A 25340-nucleotide genomic window follows, 5' to 3' on the forward strand; every position below is an offset into this window, starting at 1 on the left:
CGATGCTCTCGATGTTCTATTATCTAGTTGGCGTCGACCTCTTTATAAAGGTTGTTCAGGTGGACGAGTAGCCACAGTTTCCACGCCATACAACCGCTCATACGAGCGGGCGTGGTCGTATGGAACATCAGTTTTTTGTATCTTTCCTCTGGTGCACCTCCCGGTTATCTCTACTTTACTCCTTTTCATGGTTTGGCTTGATTCTGTCCATAAATAACCCATTTTCCGTGGAAATAAAATAAAGATAACATATTTGAAATCATATGCATTCATTAGTCATTAGTGACAATATTGAACAAATATCTCGATTTTAAGGAAATATATCTGTTTAAACTCAAGTTACAAGAGTGTAAAAGTAACATTCATCACTACTCCACGGCATGGGCGCGTCTGCCACATTAGACTGATGGACAGGACTCACACGACCACAAGTCTAAACACAGCGGACCGATGAGGATACATGTTGACGCTCCAGCGCACCGCCCGAGACTGCAAATCTGGCCGTTTAAGCAGGATGGTGGCACCTCAACCCTAGCCAGACTCATTTCCACCCGCCCCCTCCCCTCCATGCCACCCCCATCCAATTCTCCTGAGCTCACAGTCTGCCGGTAGTATTGGTCAGGCAGCGGATCACCACGTACGCGATGCTCACATTCGAGCGGTGATTGGTGCTCTTTGAGGAGATTCGGGCCAGGTGCACCACTCAGATTTTAGCCGGCCTGCCTCTGTACTCGCCGAGGCCGGAGGGGCCGAGGAGGAGGAGCAGGAGCAGACATCGGACGCGGCTATGGATGACGCGGGGCCGGAGGAGGAGGAAGAGGAGGAAGGTGAGACAAATCCAGCACCTCTGTCTGCCGGATTTGGCATGGCCGGCGCACTGGGCGAGTTCGAGGTCACCCAGGAGGAGGAGGCGGCGGAGCGGTAAGCCAGCCTTGACTCCATCCACTCGGAGGCGGAGGAGGCAAACCGAAGCTCGAGCGGAGGTGCATGCACTCTTCGCGGACATGGAGTCTGACGACGAGCCGGAGCTGCAGGAGGCGGCCATCCACCAGGAGGTAGGTCTGTCCGTCACAGCCAGCACAGAGGTCGTGTAGAATCTCCGACGGCGGCCAGTTTAGGCTCGGTTTACTGTGTACTAGCATGTAACTTTTGGGTTACTTGGTGTAGTATAGATTTGAGGTATGCAGACAGACGCGAAATGAAGGGCGATCGGGCTCTCTTCGCGGATGTGTCCATAGATGCGGGTCCGATTAGTCATACGTGGATGTAGATGCTCTTACTCAATGGATCACTCGCGTCCGAAAGGATCGGGCACAACTAGCAGACGAGCGTGCGTAAGTCCTACACTCAACAAATTCTATGTTCTTTCTTTAATCGCATTTGCTATTACTCCCTGATGGGTTCTTTTTGCCCGGTCAGGCGCGAGGGTAAGGCAACATACTTACATACAGGTTGCGGCATCCCGGTAAGGGAGGGAGAACAGGTTGACCAGTGTGGATGGAGAGCCTTTTACTTTTGATCGCCGCCCGAATTGGACAGCTGGCCGAACCCGAGACAGGGACACCGCAGCATTTGTTGATAAAGTGGCAATGTTTGGAGGATGAAGAGATGACCAAAAGGAGAAGAATTCGGTGGCAATCGTATGGCCTTTACCTTATTCTTTTTTCGAAAGTAGGTCTAAACGTATCATAATTTTCTAGTAGAGAACTGTGTAAGTATAAAAATAATAGTACCACTCGTTGCGAACAACGGATGTAGCACAAACACCACACCAGGTGCCTCCACCCTCTTGAAACTTGAAAGCAGCGGTAAACCCAGCCCAGGTGCCGGCCGCCCAGGGACACAGGCAAAGCCCTCTGCCGTAAGGGATCTGCAATTTTCATCCGACACGAATTTCTAACAACTAGAAATATGGTGGGAAAACTTCGAGTAAAGTTTACGCTAGCATCGAATAAAAAGGAGTGGACAGCACTCGCACTCGCGGTTTGAATTCGCGTCGTTCCTCACGTCAACGGAGGAGGAATAAAATAGTCACACGTGGTAGTGCACTAGTGCTGGTAGCAGCAGATCGGCTAGCAATGGAGGTGGCGTCACTGTACCGGCGGGTGCTCCCGACCCCGCCGGCCGTGGAGTTCGCCTCGCCGGAGGGGAGGCGGCTCTTTGCGGAGGCGCTGGAGGCCGGCACCATGGAGGGCTTCTTCAGCCTCGTCTCCCACTTCCAGACGCAGTCGGAGCCGGCCTTCTGCGGCCTCGCCTCCATCGCCGTCGTCCTCAACGCGCTCGCCATCGACCCGGGCCGCCGCTGGAAGGGGCCATGGCGGTGGTTCGACGAGTCCATGCTCGACTGCTGCGAGCCCCTCCACGTGGTCCGCTCCCAGGGCATCACCTTCGGCAAGGTCGTCTGCCTCGCGCGCTGCGCCGGCGCCAGCGTCCGCTGCTTCCGCGCCGACCACGCCACCGTCCACGACCTCCGCGCCCACCTCGCCCGCTGCGCCTCCTCACACGACTGCCACCTCATCGCCTCCTACCACAGGGGCCATTTCAAGCAGGTATGCTCTGCCAGCCTACCTTCTTCTCTCTGTTTGGCCCGGCCCGAGATCCCCTAACATCTTGGGGCTGATCTGATGCGGCGGCGTTCTGCAGACTGGGGGTGGCCATTTCTCGCCAATCGGCGGCTACCATGCCGGGACAGACAGGGCGCTCATCTTGGATGTCGCGCGCTTCAAATACCCTCCTCACTGGGTTCCACTGACACTTCTCTGGGAAGCCATGAATACCACTGACAAAGCAACTGGATTTCTCAGGGGGTATCTATCTTAATTTCTCTATCTTCTTTTAGTCGGCGCTGTATGCCGTATAAGATGCTGTTGTGCTCAATGTATTTCAGTTTGCTGTCTTGTTACCTTATAAGAGTAGTAGCCAAAGCCAAACATGGGATTTGGGATTAAGCAACTGCATTTGGACAGTCTTAGTTTTGCAATTCTTACAGCTTGCTGCATTCTAGGCCTTGACATGACAATACACATGTTTTCATCCCCTGTGCATTCAGATTTTTCAGGAAACCATCTGTAGCCTTGCCTGTTCTTTTCAGATAAAAATATAGATTCTTTTGAAAAGGAGGATTACCCCCGGCCTCTGCATGGAGAACATAGATATAGACTAGAAAATTGCACTCTTGTTCCAGTTTTCCCCTGTGCAAAAAAACAGAGTACAAAATTGCAGTGTTGCATTTCATGCCCCTTCATGATGATGGTGTCTTGGTATTTCATAGGTTCATGCTTGTCTCAAGGCACAATTCAGCTCCTTCATTGCTCTACACAGTGGTAAGCATGCGGATGCTACGATGTATCAAATGCAATGCTATTTTTTCTTCTTCTCATTGCTTCCAATTTTTGTGCAGAGTTGCGGGGATGAAAGTTGGAAAAGCATGGCGAAATATTGTGTGGAAGATGCCCCCAATCTTTTGAAGGATGAGAGTCCAGACAATGTCACAACACTTCTGTCCCGCCTAGTGGGATCTCTCCCAGCCAATGCCGGAGATCTGATCAAATGTGTCGTTGAAGTCCGGAGAAAGGACGAAGGTGGGTCATGCTTGAGCAAAGAGGGGAAAGAGAGGCTTGTTTTGAAGGTCAGTTTCCTTTTTGCTTTGCTGATGCTGCTGTACTGATGTGCTGATCTAATCTCTGTATTTAATTTACAGGAAAAGGTATTACAGCAAGTCCGTGATACCAAGCTTTTCAGAATAGTCCAGGAACTGCAATACCCCAAGCGGCTTCGTCAGGCACACACAAATGGGGATGGGCCAAAGAATGTTATCCCAGGCACCGTAGTATCGGAAGGGAATGAACAAGCAAATAGTGTTGATTTGCTTTTATCAACATCCCCATCGGAAAAAAGCTTATGCAATCCAAACTCGAAGAACGAGGCTGTTAAGTATCCATCAAGCACAGATGTCCTAACTGTCCTGCTGCTGGTTTTACATCCGAGCACATGGTTTGGCATAAGAGATGAGATAGTGAAAGCTGAATTTCAGAGTCTTGTTTCAACAGATGACCTTCCTGACCTTCTTAAACGGGAGGTGCGGTGATTCTAGCCAAGTAGGAGTATCTATTTACCTTTTTTTCTCCTTAGCAACATGTTTTAACTTTATTATTTTTTCCTGTGAAAATCATATCAAGCTTTGTGCTACTGCTAAATGGATCAGTAATTCAGTATCCTATAAATACCTAGTAGGAAGCCTGACATGGATATCCGGAACCAGCACCATCAATAAAAAACTGTTAGACAGGAGACTTGGTCCACCCGGTCTCCCCACGATCTGCGCACGACTGGGCGCACGTAATCTGTTCTGTTGGGCGTGGCCCTCCTATATGTATCCTGGCTTGTACTCGAATCAGTTAAGGAAAGATTTCAATCAGTTTTCATGGTTCAAAAACAAGTAGAAAGCACAAAGGGGATCATCAATGAAATGGAAAGAAACTGCATATTCATGAAGTTACTAAAATTATGTAACTCCTTGTATATAGGCACATACACGATGAGCTGTGTGTCAAACTGTTATGGGCACATATACGAATTGTACCTTTGGGTAAGGATAGAAAAAACAGATATATTACCGCAGCAAATTTAGTAGCGGGTAGGTACTTGAAATAGGCTTTCGCCCCTCTTTTATAGAAAGCAAACCACCACGTCCATACATCAAGTCCAAGTGAACGAAAGAAACAATGCAGGTAGGTACTCAGGTGGCTGTCAGCCGGTTACTGTCTTGTTGTTCTTTTCTGTATATTTTCCTCCTCAAAGTGTGTGATTCTTTGGTGATTCTGAGCGTTGACATCAGGTTTTCATTTAGATAAGTGTTGAAACACCTCTTTTATGAATTCCGGAAACAGGCTATTTTGTATGCATAATATGAACTCTCTTTCTTGTTGACAGGTACTGCATCTAAAGCGGCAGCTCCATTATTTAACTGGTTGTGAAGGAGAGGAGGCATCTCAAGAGCCTATGCCACTATCCCCTTAGAGATGATGTTGTCACATGACTAGGAGGGGAAGCCCTTGGAGATTACACGAGCATAATATAATAAAAATGGCTATGTGCATCGCTTGATGCAGAGGCCGGGGGTTATCCTTCTTTCCAAAAAAACTATCAGACTAAAATATAGTACAATTCAATAAACAAATTTCCTTCCTGAGACAATAGGACATAGTATGAAGGATCGAATAACAGCATTTTGAGAGACTACTGGAGTCCAAGACCGACACTACTAGTTTATTTTTGTTAACCACATATGTGTAATTATCCGTGTCAAATGTATTCACACCAAGATTTTACCCAACTAGCAAAATACCTGTGAGCCGAGGAAATTTGAAATAACTTCCAAAACAACTCGGTCACTAATGTGCAGAACTGTTCAATTCCAAGACAAAACTGTACAAAATGCCATATACCGAAATGAGACTGAAATTGGTATTCACAATAGATATGCATATTACTTCGTATCCAGTTGTCAGATTTAGGCCATACATGGCTGATAGTGTTAGCTAGCCACCGGGACAATTAGTGTTGGTAAAATTCTATTGAAACTAGAAACAGGCCTCCGCTCTCATGGACCTGTTTTCATCAAAATATGATACATATAGAACGTTTTCAGTATAAATTGTTCATATCAATCAATCAAAACTTCAGCAAAACGCACCCAATTAGCCTTTTTTTTTCCTTCTGCACTTAAACTTTCTTTTTCGTCGATGTTTCTGACTACAACTTAATTGCCATGTAGGATCCAACTCCAGCAATAGCTCCCAGTGGTTCAGCCACCAGATAAACCCAAATCTTGGTGTATCTCCCCGTGGCAATGGCCGGTCCAATGGTACGCGCTGGGTTCATAGATGCTCCTGTCGACGGCCTGCTTATAGTTTTCAGTCGACGTAGATAAATAACAGTTTGTGAACTTACTTGGAAAAGAAACAAAAATGAACCACAATAATAATGCCATGTACTACTACTACACATTCTAGCTACTTACCCCGCCATGAGAATATTCATCACTACTGTCGCACCGACCGCCACTGCTATCAATTTTTTCACCTATATATAATAAAACCGGGATTACTTGGGGAGGAAAAAAAATATAGAACGTAAGGAAGAAATACCAGCTACAAGAAGTAATATAGAGTATATTACTGCATGAGGGTCCGTGGCAACGGCTATTATGACGAAGAGAAGGATGAACGTGATGATGAACTCCACGGCGAACGCCTCCACCGTGCCGACGCTCGGGATGGTGGTGATCCCAGGGTTCACGGGGTGGTAAATCGCGTTGCCGGCGAAGGAGGCAGCGGTGGAGCCGAGTACCTGCGCGGCGATGTAGGGGACGAGGTGGGCCGGCGGGAGATGGCCGAAGACACCCATTGCGATGCTCACGGCCGGGTTCAGGTGGCACCCGGAGATGTGGATGATGGAGAAGACGAGCACCATGACCGCTAAGCCAACGGACACGGCGATGCCCATGAGGCCCACCACGCCGTGGTGCTGCTCGTCCATGATTATGGAGGACACCTGGATGAACATGAGGATGAACGTCCCCAGAAACTCCGCCATCACCTGATCAAGACGTCTGTCTACTTAATATTGCTTAGCCGATCCATGGAATTAATGGTGTTAGCCAGAAGAGTTGAGAGTTGAGCTGGATACCTTCTTCATGAGTGGCACCGCTGCCATGTTTGGAAATTTAGGCTGCCGCCGCCGAGGACGAGTTGAGTCATGTTCAGAGGACGGTGGTGGTGGATCGCCGTCGGCATCGACATGGTTGATCGGCTCCATCGGCACAATCATCGACCCCATTGCAAGCAAGCACTATAGTTTGCCAAGACAACAGTATGCATATAATGATATATAGTACTGTCCTGTTGCTCTTGGTCAATACCTTACCATCCGTAATCAGCTAGCTAAGGCATACACGATGCGATCAACAATAAACAAGATGTCAACATATTAAATATGCATGCCAACTTGCCAGGCATATTCCATGGATGAGTGCAGGGTTTGACGGTAACAAACACCGGTATTATTGATCCAAGAAATAAAACTTTGCGTGTCATTAGGTTTTAAGTTTGCCTCAAAAATCTTTTTGGCTGTGTCCATTCTCGATGTCTTGATTTGGTCTTGATATTGTGTTTAGTGCAAAGGCAAAGTGTAATTGGTATCAACATATTATTATCTTTGTCGGAAAAAAAAGCTTCAATATGGCCTCCACAAAGTCTTGAAACCCAAATTGTCATCAGGAAGGCCGCCGTGGCTAGCATATAGTAAACTATATATGTTGCTGTCCAGAGCAACATTCTGGAATCATAAGCCACAAAATTAGGCGCAGACTTTCAAGTAGCAATTTGAAAACTATAATATAGAAGTTAATAGCCACCTGGAAACAGCAAGTTATGGATACACTCTGCTGCTCTTCGTCAACTCCTATTCTAATCAGCTAGTAATATGTTTTGCTGTTTGCTGATACGAACAAGAAAATACAAGCTGTTAAACATGCACACATGGGAAACATATTCCATTGATCTTGGGCCAGAAGTAAGTACATAATTTCTTTTTTGCAGGAAAGGAACTTTCATGAATCAGACATAGTGATCACATCCGTGTTTTTCTTTCTTGCGAGGAGATTACATCCGAGTTTACTATGCTAGCAATTTCATCAGGTGAATTCTAGAGCCAATAAGCAGTTTGCTGTTGCGAACGACCCATACATACAAGGGTGTGACTGGCAACATTTGTAGGGCAGACGATTTTACAATACGTATGCATGTATCTATCAACCCATCTCGCATGGATCGTTTGCAGTATTTTTGTGCAGTCCGTCTCCATAATTAGTGCAGAGTTGACGGATGGTAACAAACACTAATACTATTGAAAGAATAAAATTGTTAGTGTCGTCATTCAGAAATACCTATATACACGTATTAAAAGCATGAATTAAGTTTCAACAATTTAATCAGTTGTCGCCATCTTTTCTTTATTATTCTAATATATCTTGGCGGCGGGACAACTTTGCCTCAAATTTACAGACAATAATGTTGGGAAACGTAGTAAAAAATAAAAAAAAATTACCCTATGATCAAGGTCACAGATCACTATGAAGATGCACACAAGGATAGATCATATCATTACCAACTTAGAGTTGCAGGAGAAGAAGAGTTGGTGTAGATTGAACTTGAAGTCTCTCGAACTGTCCACAACAATTCCTCGAACAAAAGACCGAAAGCACCACCTCTCTATGAATTGCATGCATACAGACTTTCCGATCAGCAGCGCTTCGCCGTCCAAAGTTAATCGTCGTCTGAGAATTAGATGAGGGAGAAGAGAAACTCATGAGGCTTTCTCTATTATGAGAATTAGAGAGAAGTAGGACTAGCTCTAATCTAGATCAAGTCTAAATTAGAACTAGATCATGTTGGAAATATGCCCTAGAGGCAATAAAGTGGTTATTATCATATTTTCTTGTTCATGATAAATGTTTATTATTCATGCTAGAATTGTATTGATCAGAAACCTAAATACATGTGTGGTTACATAAAAAACACCGTGTCCCTACTAAGTCTATACTAGACTAGCTCGTTGATCAAAGATGGTTAAGGTTTCCTGACCATATACATGAGTTGTCATTTTATAACGGGATTACATCATTAGGAGAATGATGTGATGAACAGATCCAATTGTAAGCTTAGCATCTGTTCGTTTCATCTAGTTTATTTGATACGACTTTCTTCATGTCAAGTACCAGTTCCTTAGACCGTGAGACCATGCCACTCCCAGATACCGGAGGAATACTTTTGTGTGCTATCAAATGTCACTTCGTAACTGGGTGATCATAAAGATGCTCTACAGGTATCTCCAAATGTATTTGTTCGGTTGCATGGATCGAGACTGGGATCTGTCACTTCGTATGACGGAGAGATATCTCTGGCCCTCACGGTAATACAAAATCATAAAAAGCTTGCAAGCAAGTGACTAATGATTTTAGTCACAGGGATCTTGTATTACGGAACGAGTAAAGAGACTTACCGATAACGAGATTGAACTAGGTATGGAGATACCGACGATCGAATCTCGGGCAAGTAACATATCACTGGATAAAGGGAATTGTATATGGAATTAACTGAATCATCAACATCATGGTTCAGCCGATAAAAGATCTTCGTTGAATATGTGGGAATCAATATGGGCATCCAGGTCCCGCAATTTATTATTGATTGGAGAGGAGTGTCGGTCATGTCTTCATGTTCCTGAACCCACAGGGTCGCACACTTAACGTTTGGTAGCGCCAGGGTAGTATTGAAATATTAATATGATAAAGTATGAGGTTGTTTGGAGTCCCGAACGGGATCCAGGACATCACGAGGAGCTCTGGAATGGTCTGGAGGTAAAGATCTATATATATGAGAATTTATGTTCTGAGCACCAAAAAAGTTTGGGGGCATGCCAGTAGTGTACCAGAGACACCGAAGGGTTCCGCGGGTCCACCGGGGGGGTCCACCTGCCCCAGGGGGCACATGGGCTGTAGGGGGCGCCCTAGCCTATATGGGTCGGGCGCACCAGCCCCCCACCAGGCCCATGCGCCAAGGGTGGGCAAACCCTAGGGGTGGGAGGTGCCCCACATGACTTGGTGGGCAAGCCACCCCCTAGGGCTACCCCCCCCCCCCCTCCCTAGGAGGAGGGGCTAGGGCCGGAGCACCTCCCCCCACCCCTGTATAAGGTGGAGGCACAGGAGGGCAGCCGCAAAGTTCCACCCTTGCCCCGTCTCCCTCCTGTTACTCCTCCTCCATGTTCCGTCAGCGGTTAGCGAAGCCCTACCAGCGTTCCTCTGCCACCACCATCACCACGTCGTCGTGCTGGTCATGATCTCATCTAACTCCTCTCCCTCGCTTGCTGGATCAAGAAGGAGAGTATGCCACCGAGCCGAACGTGTGCTAATCTCGGAGGTGCCGCACGTGCGGTGCTTGGATCGGATTGGATCACGACGTGAGTAGTACTACGTCAACCACGATCTTTAGGTCATTAACGCTTTCGGTCTACAAGAGTACGTAGACACACACACTCCCCTCTTGTTGGACAGAACGCATGCAGGGTTGTTCACGCGTCGATGATGTCGTGCAGGTCGTATGGGATCCTCGCCCAGCCGCACAACGCGGTGTACTATGAGCAGAGGGCGGTGACGGGCGTCATCATCGTCACGGAGGCCTGCGCGGTGTCAGAGGCCGTTGAGGGCTACCTGCACATGCCCGGCATGTGGAGCCAGGAGTAGGTGGAGGCGTGGATGCCAGTGGTCGACGCGGTGCACGGCAAGGGCGACGTCTTCTTCTACTAGATATGGCACACAAGCCGTGTCTCGCCCACAGGTAGAACATTATCCTCGTACCTTTTTTTCCTTTGAATAGATTATCCTTGTAAATATGGTGTTTTTTTTCATTTGTCGAGTGGATGGATGAAAGTGCTACGTCTCGATCATGTCATAGAGTTCCAGCCTAATGGGCAAGCTCCGATGTCGAGCACGGACAAGCAAGTGACACCACAAGTCGCCCATATGATGGCAGTGTCCTGGAGTTTGCGGCCCCTCATAGGTTGGACATAGTGGATCGCCGCCAGGAACGCCATCAGAGCCGGTACCATGTTTTGCTAGTTTGGAATGGTAATGATCATCATCTCTGATCGAAGGGTTCGATGCCGTGGAGATCCACGCGGCCCACGGGTACATGACCGACCAGTTCATTAAGGACAGCGTGAACGACCAGCGGACGCGTACGGCGGCGGCCTGAAGAACCGCTGCCGCTTCGCTTCGGAGGTCTGAAAAAATCGAGGTATTTCCAATTGTTTGTTCTTTTTGTTGAGTCTTGACTCACCTCATTCAATATTTTAGCTACAACATGTCTTGCACTGCACTTCGAGGTGGACGACTACAAATACGGGGCATGTTCTATTTCAATTGGTACTCGTCACCCTACCAAGGCATCCATGTTTTGAGCTTTTGAGCATTCAAATGTGATCGTACGTGTCATCCGGACATTGCATGTAGTTGCAGCTTTTACTAGATCTAATGAGTCTGTCCTAAATGTCAGGGGTTTTATAAATTTTGTAAGTTGTATATTTTTTTCCCAATCAGACTCACATGCACCCATTCGAGTATTTTGTTATGAGGTTTTTTAAGCACCGCATGCAAACCCCATACTTTTCCAACACGCAAAAAAAAAAGGATAGTAGTCCGAGAAGACCGGTTTGACGAGAGTCTAACTTCGGAGTATGACATATATAGAACGCCTAGGGACAGCGCAACATGTTGCCGCTTATGACTGGCCACTATTTTTAGCCAATTATATACTATATATGGATGTGAGACGATCTTATGGTTCTCCATCGTGCCATCCAGACATGCTTACCCTTATATAAACTCGACATAAGGATTTTGACGCATGATTGTCTTCCTACCAAAGAAAAGTTTACACATAACTTGCAATCCATGAATTCATCCCACAAGTTCTTCATGGTTGTTGCCGTCCTTGCCTTGCTCGTCGTGGCTACGGGTGAGAATTTACACTGGATTTACTCCTTTCCTTTCTTTTTGATACACTGCCCTTTATGTTGTCCTATAATAAATTATTATTGCTAACTAAAACATGGCAGATGTGAGCTTTCACTTTTGCTTTACCAGGCTAGAAAATCACATGAGCCCATCATATATGACAAGCAATATTCACAAGACATGAATATCAATTGGTACCATATTTTTATAAGAAATAAAAGCACAAAAGGGGTGTCTTATAAAATATCTAGTACAATATAAGTGGTAATCTAATGAGAGAAAAACTTATGCAGATACATCATCATGTGTGATTCACTGATTTGATGTATTTAACGTACTTTTCCAATGTGTGGGTGTGTTTGTGTTGTTCAGAGGTGGCACCGGCGCAGGCGGTAGACTGCAGGACAGCGAGCACCCGGTTCAACGGCATATGCATCCTGGACACCAGTTGCGCCAACATGTGCATCACCGAGGGGTTCCTGGCTGGCGGGGAGTGTGAAGGCCTCCACAGGCGCTGCATGTGCAGAACACCATGCTAGGCAAAGCATATGCATAGTCTGGACTGCTTCATCAGGAAATTTTCCCGATTTAGATAAAAACAAGGAAAATATATATTTTTTTCTAAAAGAAAAGAAAATGGAGTTGTAACACATACTGTGTTCTTTTAGTTTTTTTCCACATGTTCATCTGGAAACTTGTGGCTGTGCAGTTTGATGCATTTGTGTTGATCGTGCAATCCAGTTTGATGTGTTTTTGTTGTAAACTTGAAGTTGACCATTTAGTCATTGTGTAAGATTATTTTCCAAGATTCATTCATTTGTGATCATGCAATGCAGTATTGTAGTACTAGTAACCGCAGTGTTTCTAGTAGCATAAATTTATTTCTCTAACTTCTAACGTTGACAGTGAAGACAAATAGAAGGATGGAATGATTTTGGTGGTTGCATGATCTGAACACAGAGATCTCAAATGAAAATGATATAAGGTTGAAATGATATATAATATTTCAGCTCCACCAAAGAAATCAATATCGTTTCTCCTTGAAATTTTTGCTAGTGTCCGTGAGCCGTGACTAAATTATCGATATGCCAAAATTATCAACAACGTTATTTTGATAAATATTGTTTGTTAAATAAGGAGTGAAGTTGTTTATTCGTGTCTTGACTCTTGGTATTAATGACAGCAGTGATCGGTATTTTCGCAGTTTTGTTATTTGTCGAACGACGGAACAAATGATTATCTCCAAATGACCACTGAGAATAATCAGATCAAACTTAAGATTCATGTAGATGCTAAGAGGACGAGAAATATGATCTGACATTAGTAACAACTATCGGTAGTTCATTGTGAAATCACCATCAGTAAGTCAATTGAGCCCTTGTAGACATCGTAATCATGTCTTGTTTTTTCTTAGCCTTGACTCGCCTCATGCCCTCATTGATACTTTAGCTAGACCATGTCGTGCACTGCATGGCGAGGTGGCCAAAGACGTACATGTTCTACTCCAGTTGGTACTCGTCACCATGTTCAAGGCATTCATGCATGGTAGGGTGATCATATCATTAGACATTAGATGTAGTTGTCGCACCTTTTACAAGATCTACATATTGATCCACTTGTAATTTTCCAAGGGTTTTCTGAATTCAGTAAGTATTATATTATGCCGATCGAGAATGCATGCTCGTTCGAGTACTTACTTTGTCTCACAAAGTAAAGACAAAAATATTACTGTAAAGTCATTTTATAATATGTTAATTCTGAATGATGTACATTTTTCTTTCGAAGTCTTGTGGCAGGTTAAATTTCACCAATATTAAGGTTCTCTTGTGGCTTACTTTGTGTAACAGTATTCTCACAAAAGACAATCTTTTGAAAATAGGTTGGATTGGAAATAAAAATCGTGCCTTGTGGCAAAGAGGGGTCGGCTGATCACCTATTTTTGCATTGCTTGGTTGCTAAGTTCATGTGGAGACTGCTACGGTACACTTTCAGTTTGAAATTACCTATTGCAAACATGAACACTTTTTTTACTTACTTACTACTGGCATTTCTGCTATGATATGGTCTATTTGGAATTGTAGAAATGAAATTTGTTTTGAATGCAGGAGGGTGCTTGATCCTTTAGTGATTCTTCGTAGAGCATGTTCCTTAATCACCTCTTGGGCTATCTCACAGAAAAACCAAAAAAAGCAAAGGAAACTGATGGGGAGGGGGGAGGAGGCTGCTGCTCGAGCTGGTAACAAGTGATGAATGCTGGATGGCAGCTGCACCAACATGTCCATCACCGAGTTCACGTTGGGTGGCGAGTGTGAAGGCCTCTGTCGGCATTGCATGTGCAATATACCATGTTAGGCTTTTGAATCCAAGCAAAGGCAAGTCGGCAAATTTTCAAGGGCATCTCCTTGTTTCCCATGTTAAATAAAGCAAGGACACAAAGTATTTTTTTTCTATTTTGTAACATATGCCATATATAATACTTCCTCCATCCCATAAATTAGCGTAGTAACATCTTATATTATGGGACAGAGGGAGAACTTCTCAAAGTAATATATATTTGCCTATTTTTCACATATTCGTTTTCGTACTTTCGTATTTCTGTTTACTGGAGATTTCCATTTTGATGTGTTGTAAACTTGAAGGTTGGCCGTTTGGTCTATCTTTGTGTAAGATCATTTCTTTTCGAAGGTATATTTGTGAATGTGTAATCTAGTACTATTGCACTACTCCTATTGGCGATTTGTGCTAACATTAGGAATGTGGAGCTTCACTTACAATATGGAAAGACATCGATCCAGTTGATAATCTCAAGCTAGAACTGTTAACCTATTGCAAGGTTTTGGAATCATTTCCATCGAATGTGACATTCAGAAGGGATTTAATTGGATTTAGACTCCAATCGTGGAACATACTACTCCAACGATTAACCACGCTACAGTTGTCACAAGGGTCTGATGTCTTTCGTTGGAACCTACATGAGAACGGGCAATTCTCAGTGGAGTCTATGTATAGATCTTTGATCCAGTCTGACGTGTCAGTTGATAATAATAAGATCTGGAAGATGAAGATACCTCTTAAGAATAAAATCTTTGCATGGTGCCTTCGTCGTGGAGTCATTCTTACTAAAGATAGCCTTATTAAGAGGAATTGGCATGGAAGTACACCATGTGTATTTTGTCCGCATGATGAGACAACAAAACATTTGTTCTTCCAATGTAAATTGGATCGTTCTATGTGGCCAGTTATCCAAATGGCTTCTTGCTTGTTTCCTCTTTGTAGTGTTGCTAATATATTTGGCAACTGGTTACATGAGATTGATCACAGGCTTAGAATTCTTCTCAAGGTGGGAGCGATTGTCGTGATTTGGTCGCTTTGGCTATATAGGAATGATAAGGTATTTTAACGATAAAAGTATGTTGCTTATGCAGGTTATCTACAGATGTACTGGGGCGCTTCGTTTATGGTCCTCTCTACAAGAAATCACTAGTAGAAAAAGGGTCAAATGTGAAGCACATTAGTGCCGGTTTGAATTTGAGCCGGCACTAATGTGACCATTAGTACCGGTTCCAACGGCTAGGCGGGCGGACATCATTACTACCGGTTCGTGGGCAACCTTTAGTACCGGTTCATGCCACGAACCGATACTAATGAGGCCAGTGAGGCTGTGGTCAGGCTGGGGCCCCCACGAAGACCTTTAGTACCGGTTCATGGCATGAACCGGTACTAGTTTCTTAGTAAACTGATTTTTAGTCCCACCTCGCCAAGGAAGAGGCAGTATGAGCTGTTTATAAGCCGTGAGTGCAGAGACAATGACGAAGAGGCGCAATCTCACTTGCACGTTGATTAGCTTCAAGCCTTTCGGAATAGCATAGATTGCACTGAGCTATGTGCAGTGTAGTCTACACTATTCCGAAAGGCTTGAAGCAAATTAATCAGCATTGCACCTCTTTTTTATTTTTAATAACTTATTTGAACTCCGGACTTCTTTTGCGTTCAGTATGCAGCATTCAAAGCGACATCATCAATTTCCAACATGTTCTGACTACATTTGTTGTTTTTCAGTCATTTACCTAATTGTTTAGAGAGCTAAATGACCGTGAAATTGAAAATCACTACAAAATAAACTGTGAAAATGTTGAAACTTGGCATGGTATCATCATTTCACCCGCATAGCATGTGTGAAAGAGTAGAGAGGGTCACGGCAAAAACTGGACGCACTTCGTGTACAAACTGGACAATCTCTTTCGGAGTATCAGGGTTTCGGACGAGAACTCATCTGTTACATGGGCACTTCAATGTTTTTAAACTTATTTGAACTCCAGACTTTTTTTTGCGTTCAGTAAGCAGCATTCAAAGCGACGTCATCAATTTCCAACATGTTCTGACTATATTTGCTATTTTTCAGTCATTTACCTAATTGTTTAGAGAGCTAAATGACCGTGAAATTGAAAATCACTATAAAATGAACTGTGAAAATGTTGAAACTTGGCATGGTATCATCATTTCACCCGCATAGCATGTGCGAAAGAGTAAAGAGGGTCACGGAAAAAACTGGACGCACTTCGTGTACAAACTGGACAATCTCTTTTGGAGTATCAGGGTTTCGGACGAGAACTCATCTGTTACACAGGCACTTCAATGTTTTTTAAACTTATTTAAACTACCGACTTCTTTTGCGTTCAGTATGCAGCATTCAAAGCGACGTCATCAATTTCCAACATGTTCTGACTACATTTGCTGTTTTTCAGTCATTTACCTAATTGTTTAGAGAGCTAAATGACTGTGAAATTGAAAATCACTACAAAATAAACTGTGAAAATGTTGAAACTTGGCATGGTATCATCATTTCACCCGCATAGCATGCGCGAAAGAGTAGAGAGGGTCACGACAAAAACTGGACGCACTTTGTGTACAAACTGGACAATCTCTTTCGGAGTATCAGGGTTTCGGACGAGAACTCATCTGTTACATGGGCACTTCAATGTTTTTTAAACTTATTTGAACTCCCGACTTCTTTTGCATTCAGTATGCAGCATTCAAAGCGACGTCATCAATTTCCAACATGTTCTGACTACATTTGCTGTTTTTCAGTCATTTACCTAATTGTTTAGAGAGCTAAATGATCGTGAAATTGAAAATCACTACAAAATGAACTGTGAAAATGTTGAAACTTGGCATGGTATCATCATTTCACCCGCATAGCATGTGCGAAAGAGTAGAGAGGGTCACGGCAAAAACTGGACGCACTTCGTGTACAAACTGGACAATCTCTTTCGGAGTATCAGGGTTTCGGACGAGAACCCATCTGTTACACGGGCACTTCAATGTTTTTTAAACTTATTTGAACTCCGGACTTCTTTTGCGTTCAGTATGCAGCATTCAAAGCGACGTCATCAACTTTCAACCATCAACTTGGCATGGTATATAAAAATAAATGAATAGAAGAAAATAAAAAAAGCAGAAAAGAAAAAGACTATAGCAGAAAAGAAAAAATACTATATAAAAAAACTACTCAGAAAAAAATAGAAGAAAATAAATATAGCAGAAAAGAAAAAAAACTACTTAGAAATAAATAGAAGAAAAAATAAAGCAGAAAAGAAAAAACTATATAAAAAAATTTGGGGCGCTGCCCTGTGGGCCTGCTAGACCACGGGCGTGCAATTTCAGGCCCACAAGGCCCAACAGACTCACAGGGCAGCGCGCCGTAGTTAGGCTTCGAAAGGGCAGCCGCGTCTGGGTTTATAAACCAGTGCGGCTGCCCTTCGCCCGGCGAGGTGGGACTAAACTTTGTGCATCGCGGGTGGCAGCGCACAACCTTTAGTACCGGTTGGTGGCTCCAACCGGTACTAAAGGCACATCCTATATAAGAAAACACTTCAAAAAATTCAGTTTCTCATCTACTTCTTCTCCTCTGTCCCGTCGCCCGCCGCCCCCATCACTGCCCCCGTCGTCGCCCCGTCCCCGTCCCCGTCGTCGCCGCCCCGGCCGTCCCCGTCCCCGTCGCCGCGCCCCGCCCCGTCGTCCTGTCGTCCCTGCCCGGCCCGTCCCCGTCCCCATTGTCGCCGCCCCGTCCCCATCCCCGTCGTCACCATCCTCGTCGGCGCCGCCCGTCCCGTCCCCGTCGCCGCCCCCGTCGCCTCCCCTCGCCGGTGAGATCCTGCCCCGGCCGCCATGTCCACACACACACACACATTGTTTTTTAGTTTTTTAGTTATAAATTTTAGTTATAGAAATTTTTATGTTTTTATTTATAGAAATGTTAGAAATTTTTCTGTTTTTAGTTATAGAAATATTAGAAATGTCAGTTATATATAAATGTTATAAAATTGTCTACTTTATATATTTTAGTAAGAAAATTAATAGAACTAGTTTATTTTTAGTAAATTTTAGTTGAATTAGTTGAATTAATAGAACTAGTTATTTTTAGTAAGAAAATTTAGGTATATGAGATTTGATGATCTAATCAAAATATTACTATATAGAACTACTGTGACGCCCCCGATTCAATCGTACACTAATCATACGCACAAACGTGTACGATCAAGATCAGGGACTCACGGGAAGATATCACAACACAACTCTACAAATAAAATACGTCATACAAGCATCATATTACAAGCCAGGGGCCTCGAGGGCTCGAATACAAGAGCTCGATCATAGACGAGTCAGCGGAAGCAACAATATCTGAGTACAGACATAAGTTAAACAAGTTTGCCTTAAGAAGGCTAGCACAAACTGGGATACATATCGAAAGAGGCACAGGCCTCCTGCCTGGGATCCACCTAAACTACTCCTGGTCGTCGTCAGCGGGCTGCACGTAGTAGTAGGCACCTCCCGAGTAGTAGTCGTCGTCGTCGACGGTGGCGTCTGGCTCCTAGACTCCAACGTCTGGTCGCAGCAATCGGGTAGAAGGGAAAGGGGAAAAGAGGGAGAAAGCAACCGTGAGTACTCATCCAAAGTACTCGCAAGCAAGGAGCTACACTACATATGTATGCATTGGTATCAAATGGAATAAGGGTATCATATGCGGACTGAACTGCAGAATGCCGGAATAAGAGGGGGATAGCTAGTCCTTTCGAAGACTACGCTTCTGGTAACGTCCATCTTGCAGTAGCAGAAGAGAGTAGATGGTAAGTTCACCAAGTAGCATCGTGTAGCATAATCCTAACCGATGATCCTCCCCTCGTCACCCTGTGAGAGAGCGATCACCGGTTGTATCTGGCACTTGGAAGGGTGTGTTTTATTAAGTATCCGGTTCTAGTTGTCATAAGGTCTAGGTACAACTCCGGGTCGTCCTTTTACCGAGGGACACGGCTATTCGAATAGATCAACTTCCCTGCAGGGGTGCACCACATAACCCAACACGCTCGATCCCATTTGGCCGGACACACTTTCCTGGGTCATGCCCGGCCTCGGAAGATCAACACGTCGCAGCCCTACCTAGGCACAACAGAGAGGTCAGCACGCCGGTCTAAATCCTATGGCGCAGGGGTCTGGGCCAATCGCCCATTGCACACCTGCACGTTGCGTACGCGGCCGGTGAGCAGACCTAGCAACCTCCATTACAAAGGAAGTTGTGTTACGCGGTCCAACCCGGTGCGCATCGCTCAGTCGCTAACGTCACGAAGGCTTCGGCTGATACCACGACGTCGAGTGCCCATAACTGTCCCAGCATAGATGGTTAGTGCGTATAGGCCAGTAGCCAGACTCAGATCAAATACCAAGATCTCGTTATGCGTGTTATTTTGAAATAACCACGGATGCCGACCAGGGCCAGGCCCACCTCTCTCCTAGGTGGTCCCAACCTGCCCTGTCGCTCCGCCACAAAATAACCATCGGGGGCCTTCGGGAACTCAGGCCCACCTCTACCGTGATGGAGCCACCTGCCCCATCAGCCCCCAACATCGGAATCACTCGCGGGTACTCCTACGAGCCGACCCGACTTTAATCACCACAAGAATCATATATTATGTATAAGTATATACCCGTGATCACCTCCCGAGTGATCACGGCCCGATAGTATAGCATGGCAGACGGATAAGAAAGTATGGCCACTGATGATAAACTAGCATCCTATACTAAGCATTAGGATTGCAGGTAAAGGTAACAACAGTTGTAGCAATAATGACAGGCTATGCATCAGGATAGGATTAACGGAAAGCAGTAACATGCTACACTACTCTAATGCAAGCAGCATAGAGGAGAGTAGGTGATATCTGGTGATCAAGGGGGGGGGGCTTGCCTGGTTGCTCTGGCAAGAGAGAGGGGTCGTCAACGCCGTAGTCGTACTGGGTAGCAGCGGCGTCGGTCTCGGTGTCTAGCGAGAGAAGAGGGGGAAGAAACAATAAATATAATGCAAACAAATGCATGACGAGGCATGACATGACAAAGCGTGATGCTAGGTGTGCCCTAACGCGGTACGAGGTGGTACCGGTGTCGGAGTAAGTGACCACGGGTAGCCTAGCCGGCTCCCCCTGGCCTTTCTGAAAAAATTACGAGCCGATCCGGCTCTCGAGAATCCAAGACATGGGGCCGCCTTCCCCTGGCCGGCTGTCTCCCAGGCCGGCTATAGGAAGGCGGCCCGACTTCAGCCCTCATGAAGAAAGCCGCGGGAGGGCCGGCTCCGAGGAGCCGGCTGCGAGAAGGCCGACTCCAAGGAGCCGGCTCCCATAAAGCGGTCGAGATCGTACCCTCGAAGTCTGCACCCACATAACGGCGATGTGACGGGGCGTGGCTACAGTAAGGCTGGCCACCCCCGAATCCCGGAGCCGCCTGGCACAGTGCGCCGTACGGGTGGCCATGACCCATCCGGCGCAGCACTGTTGCCACGTCGACCCTGATGTCATCCACGACAGGCTGCCAGTACGGCCCACGGGTGGTGGGCCCCTTCGGGCAGAGAGACACCCGAAGGCGGCCAGACCTCCCCTAGTCGGCCCAAGATAGAGCCGGCTCCCCACAGCCGGCTTGCCACCTCCCTCGAAGAAGACGCCCCATTAAGGAGACAAGACGCGGAGGGGCTACAGTGATCGCCCGCCGGACGGCAGCACTGTAGCCACGCTTACCTCGGCGAAGCCCTCGTCACCAAGATTGAGCAACAGTAACCAGCCACCGACAAGGCCCTCGACAGTGGGGCCTGCCTGTCGACCCAGGAGCCGGCATCCGGCGGGACCCACCAGTCGGCGGGCCCCAGCAGTCGGCGGACCCCAGCAGTCGGCGCGGAAGCCGGCAAGCATAGACACAGACGGCTGGGCCCCACGCCCAGCCGGATTACCATTGTATCCCCGGGGGGTAGGCCTATTTAAACCCCCCGGGACACCCATGCAAAGGGTTGATCCCTGCTAGTTTTAGACACCACGTAGGGAGGAGAAGAGAGCAAGCAGAGCCCTTCTTCCTCCTCTCGCCAAACAACTCAAGGAGCATCGTGTAGCTACTTGTTCATCGAGTGATCATGCGGAGACCCCGCAGAGCAGCAGTAGGGGTGTTATCTCCACGGAGAGCCCCGAAGCTGGGTAAGATTCGCCGGCGTGCATGTCTTCGCCTCATCCCGTTTCCAGGCACCGGCGATGTTTTACTGGCTCCCACAATGATAAGCCACTCATTGGCATATGTCGCACCTACCACCCGACAACCGGTGAAGGGGGAAAAACATCCGGGAAAGTATTCCCGGTGTTTCGCGTTTTCGGACAGATGAACCGGAGGGGGAAAGTTGCGTGTTTTCTATGCTAGGGATGCGTGGCGGACGAACGGGCTGCGTATCCGGATTCGTCTCGTCGTTCTGAGCAACTTTCATGTTGAAAATAATTTAATCCGAGTTACGGATTAAAAGATATGATTTTCTAAAGATTTTATTAATTTCTGGAATTTAATTAATTACTTAAGTTAATTCGAAAATGGATTTATGACATCAGCATGATGTCATGCTGATGTCAGCAGTCAACGGGTGTTGACTGGTCAACCTGACCAGTGAGTCCCACTGGTCAGAGACACATGTTAATTATCCAAATTTAATTAATCTAATTAGAATTAATTATGGGTGGGCTCCACTGTCATTGACTGATTAATTAATTAATTAATTAACAGTTTCATTAGTTTAATTAGTTGATTAGTTTAATTAATCAAAATTAATTAAGTTAATTAATTCTTTAATTAATTAATTAATTAATTTTATTTATTATTATTATTTTTTTATTTTTTTTTTGTAAACGTTCTATGGGGCTTGGGGCATGGGGCCCCCATGTCATAGGGCCAGGGGCCTTGACGGGTTCTGGCGCTCGGGTGCAGGGGCGGGCGCCAGGCGCGGTTCGGGCACGCCCGAGCGGGCGCTGCAGGCCGGCAAGGTCAGTGGCCAGGACAGCCGCGGTGGTGGCTGCGGGCGGTGTGCAGAGGAGGCGGGGATGGCCGGAGCGGCGCATGGAGAGGGAAGGCGAGGCCGGAGCGAGCGGCATGGCCAGGGCGAGGCCACGCGGGCTGTGGTGCGGGCGCGAGAGCGCGAGGGGAGGAGAGGCCAAGGGCGGAGCGCGGCAGGGAACGGCGGGGCTGCAGTGGAGCTCGGTGGTGCGAGGCACGGCGCTCGCGACGCGCGGGTAGGCAGGGGGGCATGGGGCGCCGACCGGTCGCCGGAGAAGGAGGGGGGCGCCGGAGCGCGGGCGAGCAAGGGCGGCCATGGGGCGCAGCGTGCGGGGGAAACGGGGCAGCGGCGCGGCGAGCGAGTGGCGCAGGCAAGGCGAACGGGAGGTGCGGGAGCAGGGCAGACGAGGGGAGGCGCGGGCGCACGTGGCGAGTGCGAGCGCGCGCGGGGGGATCGTGCAGGGGAGGGGGAGCTCACATCAAGGAGTAGGGAACGGGGCAGTGTGCTCGACGGAGTTCGGGGAGGTCGACGGGGACGAGCGGCGGAGCGGGAGGCAGTCCGGCGGGGGGGGCGTTCCGGCGAGGAGGAGGACGGCGAGGTCCGGCGATGGAGCGCTCCGGGCGGGGGGCGGCGTCGGGTGACCTCCTCCTCTCGATCCCGATCCAATCGGGGGAGAGGGAGGGGAAGATATTTTCGGGGGAGTGGGTGGCGTGTCGGTCGGGGGGTCTGGTGGAGTGGGGGGGAGGTTATAGGCGGGGGTGGGCCTTGGCCCAGTTGGGCCTGTGGCCTGCCGGGCCGAAGCCCCGAGGGGCAGGGGGATTTTTCCTTTTTTTAGTTTTAGTTTTAGTTTTTTTTGTATTTTCTTTCTTTTACTTATTTTCTATTTTGTTTTATTTCATTTTAAATCGTTTAGGCATTTCCTAAAAATGTGTTTACTTCACCATAATTACCAGTGCAATATTTGGCACCCACCGAACATTTTTGGTTTCAACTTTTAAAAACTTTTGTTGTTTGCCATTTTCTGAATTGATTTTTGAATCGGTTTGAACTAACGACAGTTTAGCAACAGTAATCACCGATGACATGGCATCATTAGGAGAGTTTTACTGTAGCCTAATTATCCGGGCGTTACAAATCTCCTCCACTACAAGAAATCTCGTCCCGAGATTTAGGAGGTAGAAGGAAACAGTGCGAGGTATTCATCACGCAGGCGGTCCTCGCGTTCCCAAGTGGCTTCGTCTTCGGAGTGATTCGACCACTGGACTTTGAGGAACTTGATCACCTTCTGACGTGTGCGGCGTTCAGCTTGGTCAAGAATGCGGATCGGATGCTCTTTATAGGAGAGGTCCTGTTGCAATTCGAGCACTTCGTGATCCACTGCTTGGATTGGATCCTTGAAGCAACGGCGGAGCTGTGACACGTGGAACACATCATGAACCTGAGAAAGGTTTGACGGAAGCTCCAGTTGATATGCCACTTTTCCACGCCTTTCAAGAATAGTGAAGGGACCGATATAGCGAGGAGCTAGCTTTCCCTTGATCCCGAAGCGGTGAGCACCCTTCATTGGTGTAACTCGAAGATAAGCCTTTTCACCAGGTTGATAGACCATGTCTTGGTGATGACGGTCATACTGACTTTTCTGACGTGACTGAGCAGTCTTGAGATTCTTGCGAATAATGCGAACTTGTTCTTCGGCCTGTTGGATAATATCCGGACCGAAGAGTGGACGTTCCCCAGTTTCTGACCAGTTCAGAGGGGTTCGACACTTTCGTCCATATAGCACTTCAAAGGGGGACATCTTCAGACTAGCTTGATAGCTATTATTATAAGAGAACTCGGCATATGGAAGAGATTCCTCCCATTTCTTGCCAAAGGAAATTACACAAGCTCGAAGCATGTCTTCGAGAACTTGGTTGACACGTTCAACCTGTCCTTGCGACTGAGGATGAAACACAGTACTGAACGACAGGTGCATTCCCATAGCTTCTTGGAAACTTGCCCAAAATCTTGGAGTGAATAAACTGCCACGGTCTGAACTGATAACCAGTGGAATACCATGAAGTGAAACAATTCTGGCCATGTAGAGAGTAGCAAGCTGACTAGCAGTGATTGTCTCTTTGACCGCCAGAAAATGTGCAACTTTAGAAAGCCGGTCAATGACGACAAGAATAGCATCATTACCTTTCTGCGATTTGGGAAATCCAGTGACGAAGTCCATTTCAACATGGTCTCATTTCAATTCAGGAATAGAGATAGGTTGCAGAGTTCCAGCGGGCCTTTGATGCTCTGCTTTGATACGGCGGCAAACGTCACACTCAGCAACATAACGAGCAATGTCCTGCTTCATATTAGACCACCAGAATCTTTGACGAATATCCTGGTACATCTTTGTACTACCAGGATGGATGGACAAAGGCGTATCATGAGCTTCTTGCATAACCCTTTTAGTCTTATCCAGGTTTTTCTTCGAACATGGTACCACTAGGCGACCTTTGAAGTACAAGGCGCCATCGTTGGCGATAGTGAAGAATGAGAGCTTTCCTTTTGCTAGATGGCGTTTAATCTTATGGACTTCAGAGTCATAACCTTGAATAGTCTTTATACCAGCTACAAGATCTGGTACGACGGCCAGGGTATTTAGTGAACCCTTAATAACAACAAGAAGATTCATCTTGCGGAACTCCGGGGGATGGGGAGCGAGTGCTCCAGGAGGAACAATATGAAGGTTCAGCTTTCTAAATTCTTCGACAAGCGAGGGCTGAACTTTGTGAACCTGGAGGTGGTTGCAGTAAGACTTGCGGCTCAAGGCATCAGCCATTACATTAGCCTTGCCGGGGGTATAGGATATACCCACGTCAAAGTCTGCAACAGTCTCCATCCATCTCTACTGACGGAGGTTCAGATCTAGCTGAGTAAACAGATACTTCAGACTTTGGTGGTCGGTGAAGATTTTGCAACGATTACCGAGAAGGTAATGTCGCCACTGCTTCAGTGCATGAATGACAGTAGCAAGCTCGAGGTCGTGAACTGGGTAGTTTTCTTCCTGAGGGCGCAGTTGACGAGAGGCATAAGCAATCACTCTGCGCTCTTGCATTAGGACACAGCCTAATCCTTGATGGGAAGCATCGCAGTAAATGACGAAGTCCTTCTTAGTATCAGGTGGAGCAAGCACTGGGGTAGAAGTCAACTTGTCTTTGAGCGCCTGGAAACTTTCCTGACACTTGTCTGTCCATTCGAACTTGACACCCTTATGCAACAGATTAGTCAGATGCCTGGCAATCTTGGAGAAGTTCTCGACGAATTGATGGCAATAGCTGGCGAGACCGAGAAAACTTCGGACTTGCTTGACATTCTTCGGAGGAGTCCAATCGAGAATAGCCTGAACTAGTTCAGGGTTGACGGCAATACCATCCTTGGAGA

The 25340-nt window shown here is 46.7% G+C and overlaps 3 protein-coding genes and 1 pseudogene across 5 annotated transcripts; 3 read left to right on the forward strand and 1 right to left on the reverse strand.

The window, feature by feature from the left end:
* The first annotated feature begins 1975 nt into the window (after positions 1–1975).
* On the forward strand, positions 1976–5913 carry LOC125511537 (glutathione gamma-glutamylcysteinyltransferase 1). Of its 2 annotated transcripts, none has more exons than XM_048676937.2 (6): positions 1976–2549; positions 2644–2807; positions 3272–3323; positions 3401–3628; positions 3701–4078; positions 5777–5913. In XM_048676937.2, the coding sequence occupies exons 1-6, from the start codon at positions 2079–2081 to the stop codon at positions 5819–5821; spliced, it is 1338 nt and encodes a 445-aa protein (XP_048532894.1). In that variant the 5' UTR covers positions 1976–2078; the 3' UTR covers positions 5822–5913. The 2 variants fall into 2 exon arrangements, with proteins under 2 accessions (XP_048532894.1, XP_048532893.1); XM_048676936.2 differs by lacking the exon at positions 5777–5913 and adding an exon at positions 4933–5188 and having other exon boundaries at positions 1982–2549.
* Positions 5563–7028, reverse strand: LOC125511539 (aquaporin NIP3-3). 2 transcript variants are annotated; one of them, XM_048676938.2, is made up of 4 exons: positions 6691–7028; positions 6181–6600; positions 6023–6084; positions 5563–5902 (listed from the first exon to the last, which is right to left on the reverse strand). In XM_048676938.2, exons 1-4 carry the CDS (start codon positions 6838–6840, stop codon positions 5755–5757), a joined length of 780 nt encoding a protein of 259 aa, XP_048532895.1. In that variant the 5' UTR covers positions 6841–7028; the 3' UTR covers positions 5563–5754. The 2 variants fall into 2 exon arrangements, with proteins under 2 accessions (XP_048532895.1, XP_087378412.1); XM_087522286.1 differs by having other exon boundaries at positions 6181–6613; positions 6691–6817.
* A 3113-nt stretch (positions 7029–10141) lies between these two features.
* On the forward strand, positions 10142–10846 carry LOC147973868 (putative 12-oxophytodienoate reductase 2; annotated as a pseudogene).
* A 559-nt stretch (positions 10847–11405) lies between these two features.
* LOC147973869 (defensin Tk-AMP-D5-like) lies at positions 11406–12387 on the forward strand. Its single transcript, XM_087525124.1, has 2 exons — positions 11406–11576; positions 11948–12387. The coding sequence occupies exons 1-2, from the start codon at positions 11513–11515 to the stop codon at positions 12112–12114; spliced, it is 231 nt and encodes a 76-aa protein (XP_087381250.1). The 5' UTR covers positions 11406–11512; the 3' UTR covers positions 12115–12387.
* Positions 12388–25340: the final 12953 nt, after the last annotated feature.

This window comes from Triticum urartu, chromosome 5A (assembly GCF_056163025.1).
Source record: "Triticum urartu cultivar PI428250 chromosome 5A, HENAU_Tu73, whole genome shotgun sequence".
Lineage (NCBI taxonomy): Eukaryota > Viridiplantae > Streptophyta > Magnoliopsida > Poales > Poaceae > Triticum > Triticum urartu.

Excerpts from the sequence above, each read along its gene's own strand:
- LOC125511537 (XM_048676936.2), top strand. The coding sequence starts at position 2,079 with ATGGAGGTGGCGTCACTGTACCGGCGGGTGCTCCCGACCCCGCCGGCC. Across the intron at positions 3,324-3,400 it reads CTTCATTGCTCTACACAGTG|AGTTGCGGGGATGAAAGTTG; the intron begins GTAAGCATGCGG and ends ATTTTTGTGCAG. Across the intron at positions 4,079-4,932 it reads CTGACCTTCTTAAACGGGAG|GTACTGCATCTAAAGCGGCA; the intron begins GTGCGGTGATTC and ends TCTTGTTGACAG.
- LOC125511539 (XM_048676938.2), bottom strand. The coding sequence starts at position 6,840 with ATGGGGTCGATGATTGTGCCGATGGAGCCGATCAACCATGTCGATGCC. Across the intron at positions 6,601-6,690 it reads CGGTGCCACTCATGAAGAAG|GTGATGGCGGAGTTTCTGGG; the intron begins GTATCCAGCTCA and ends CGTCTTGATCAG. Across the intron at positions 5,903-6,022 it reads ATGAATATTCTCATGGCGGG|GCCGTCGACAGGAGCATCTA; the intron begins GTAAGTAGCTAG and ends AACTATAAGCAG.
- LOC147973869 (XM_087525124.1), top strand. The coding sequence starts at position 11,513 with ATGAATTCATCCCACAAGTTCTTCATGGTTGTTGCCGTCCTTGCCTTG. Across the intron at positions 11,577-11,947 it reads CTTGCTCGTCGTGGCTACGG|AGGTGGCACCGGCGCAGGCG; the intron begins GTGAGAATTTAC and ends TGTGTTGTTCAG.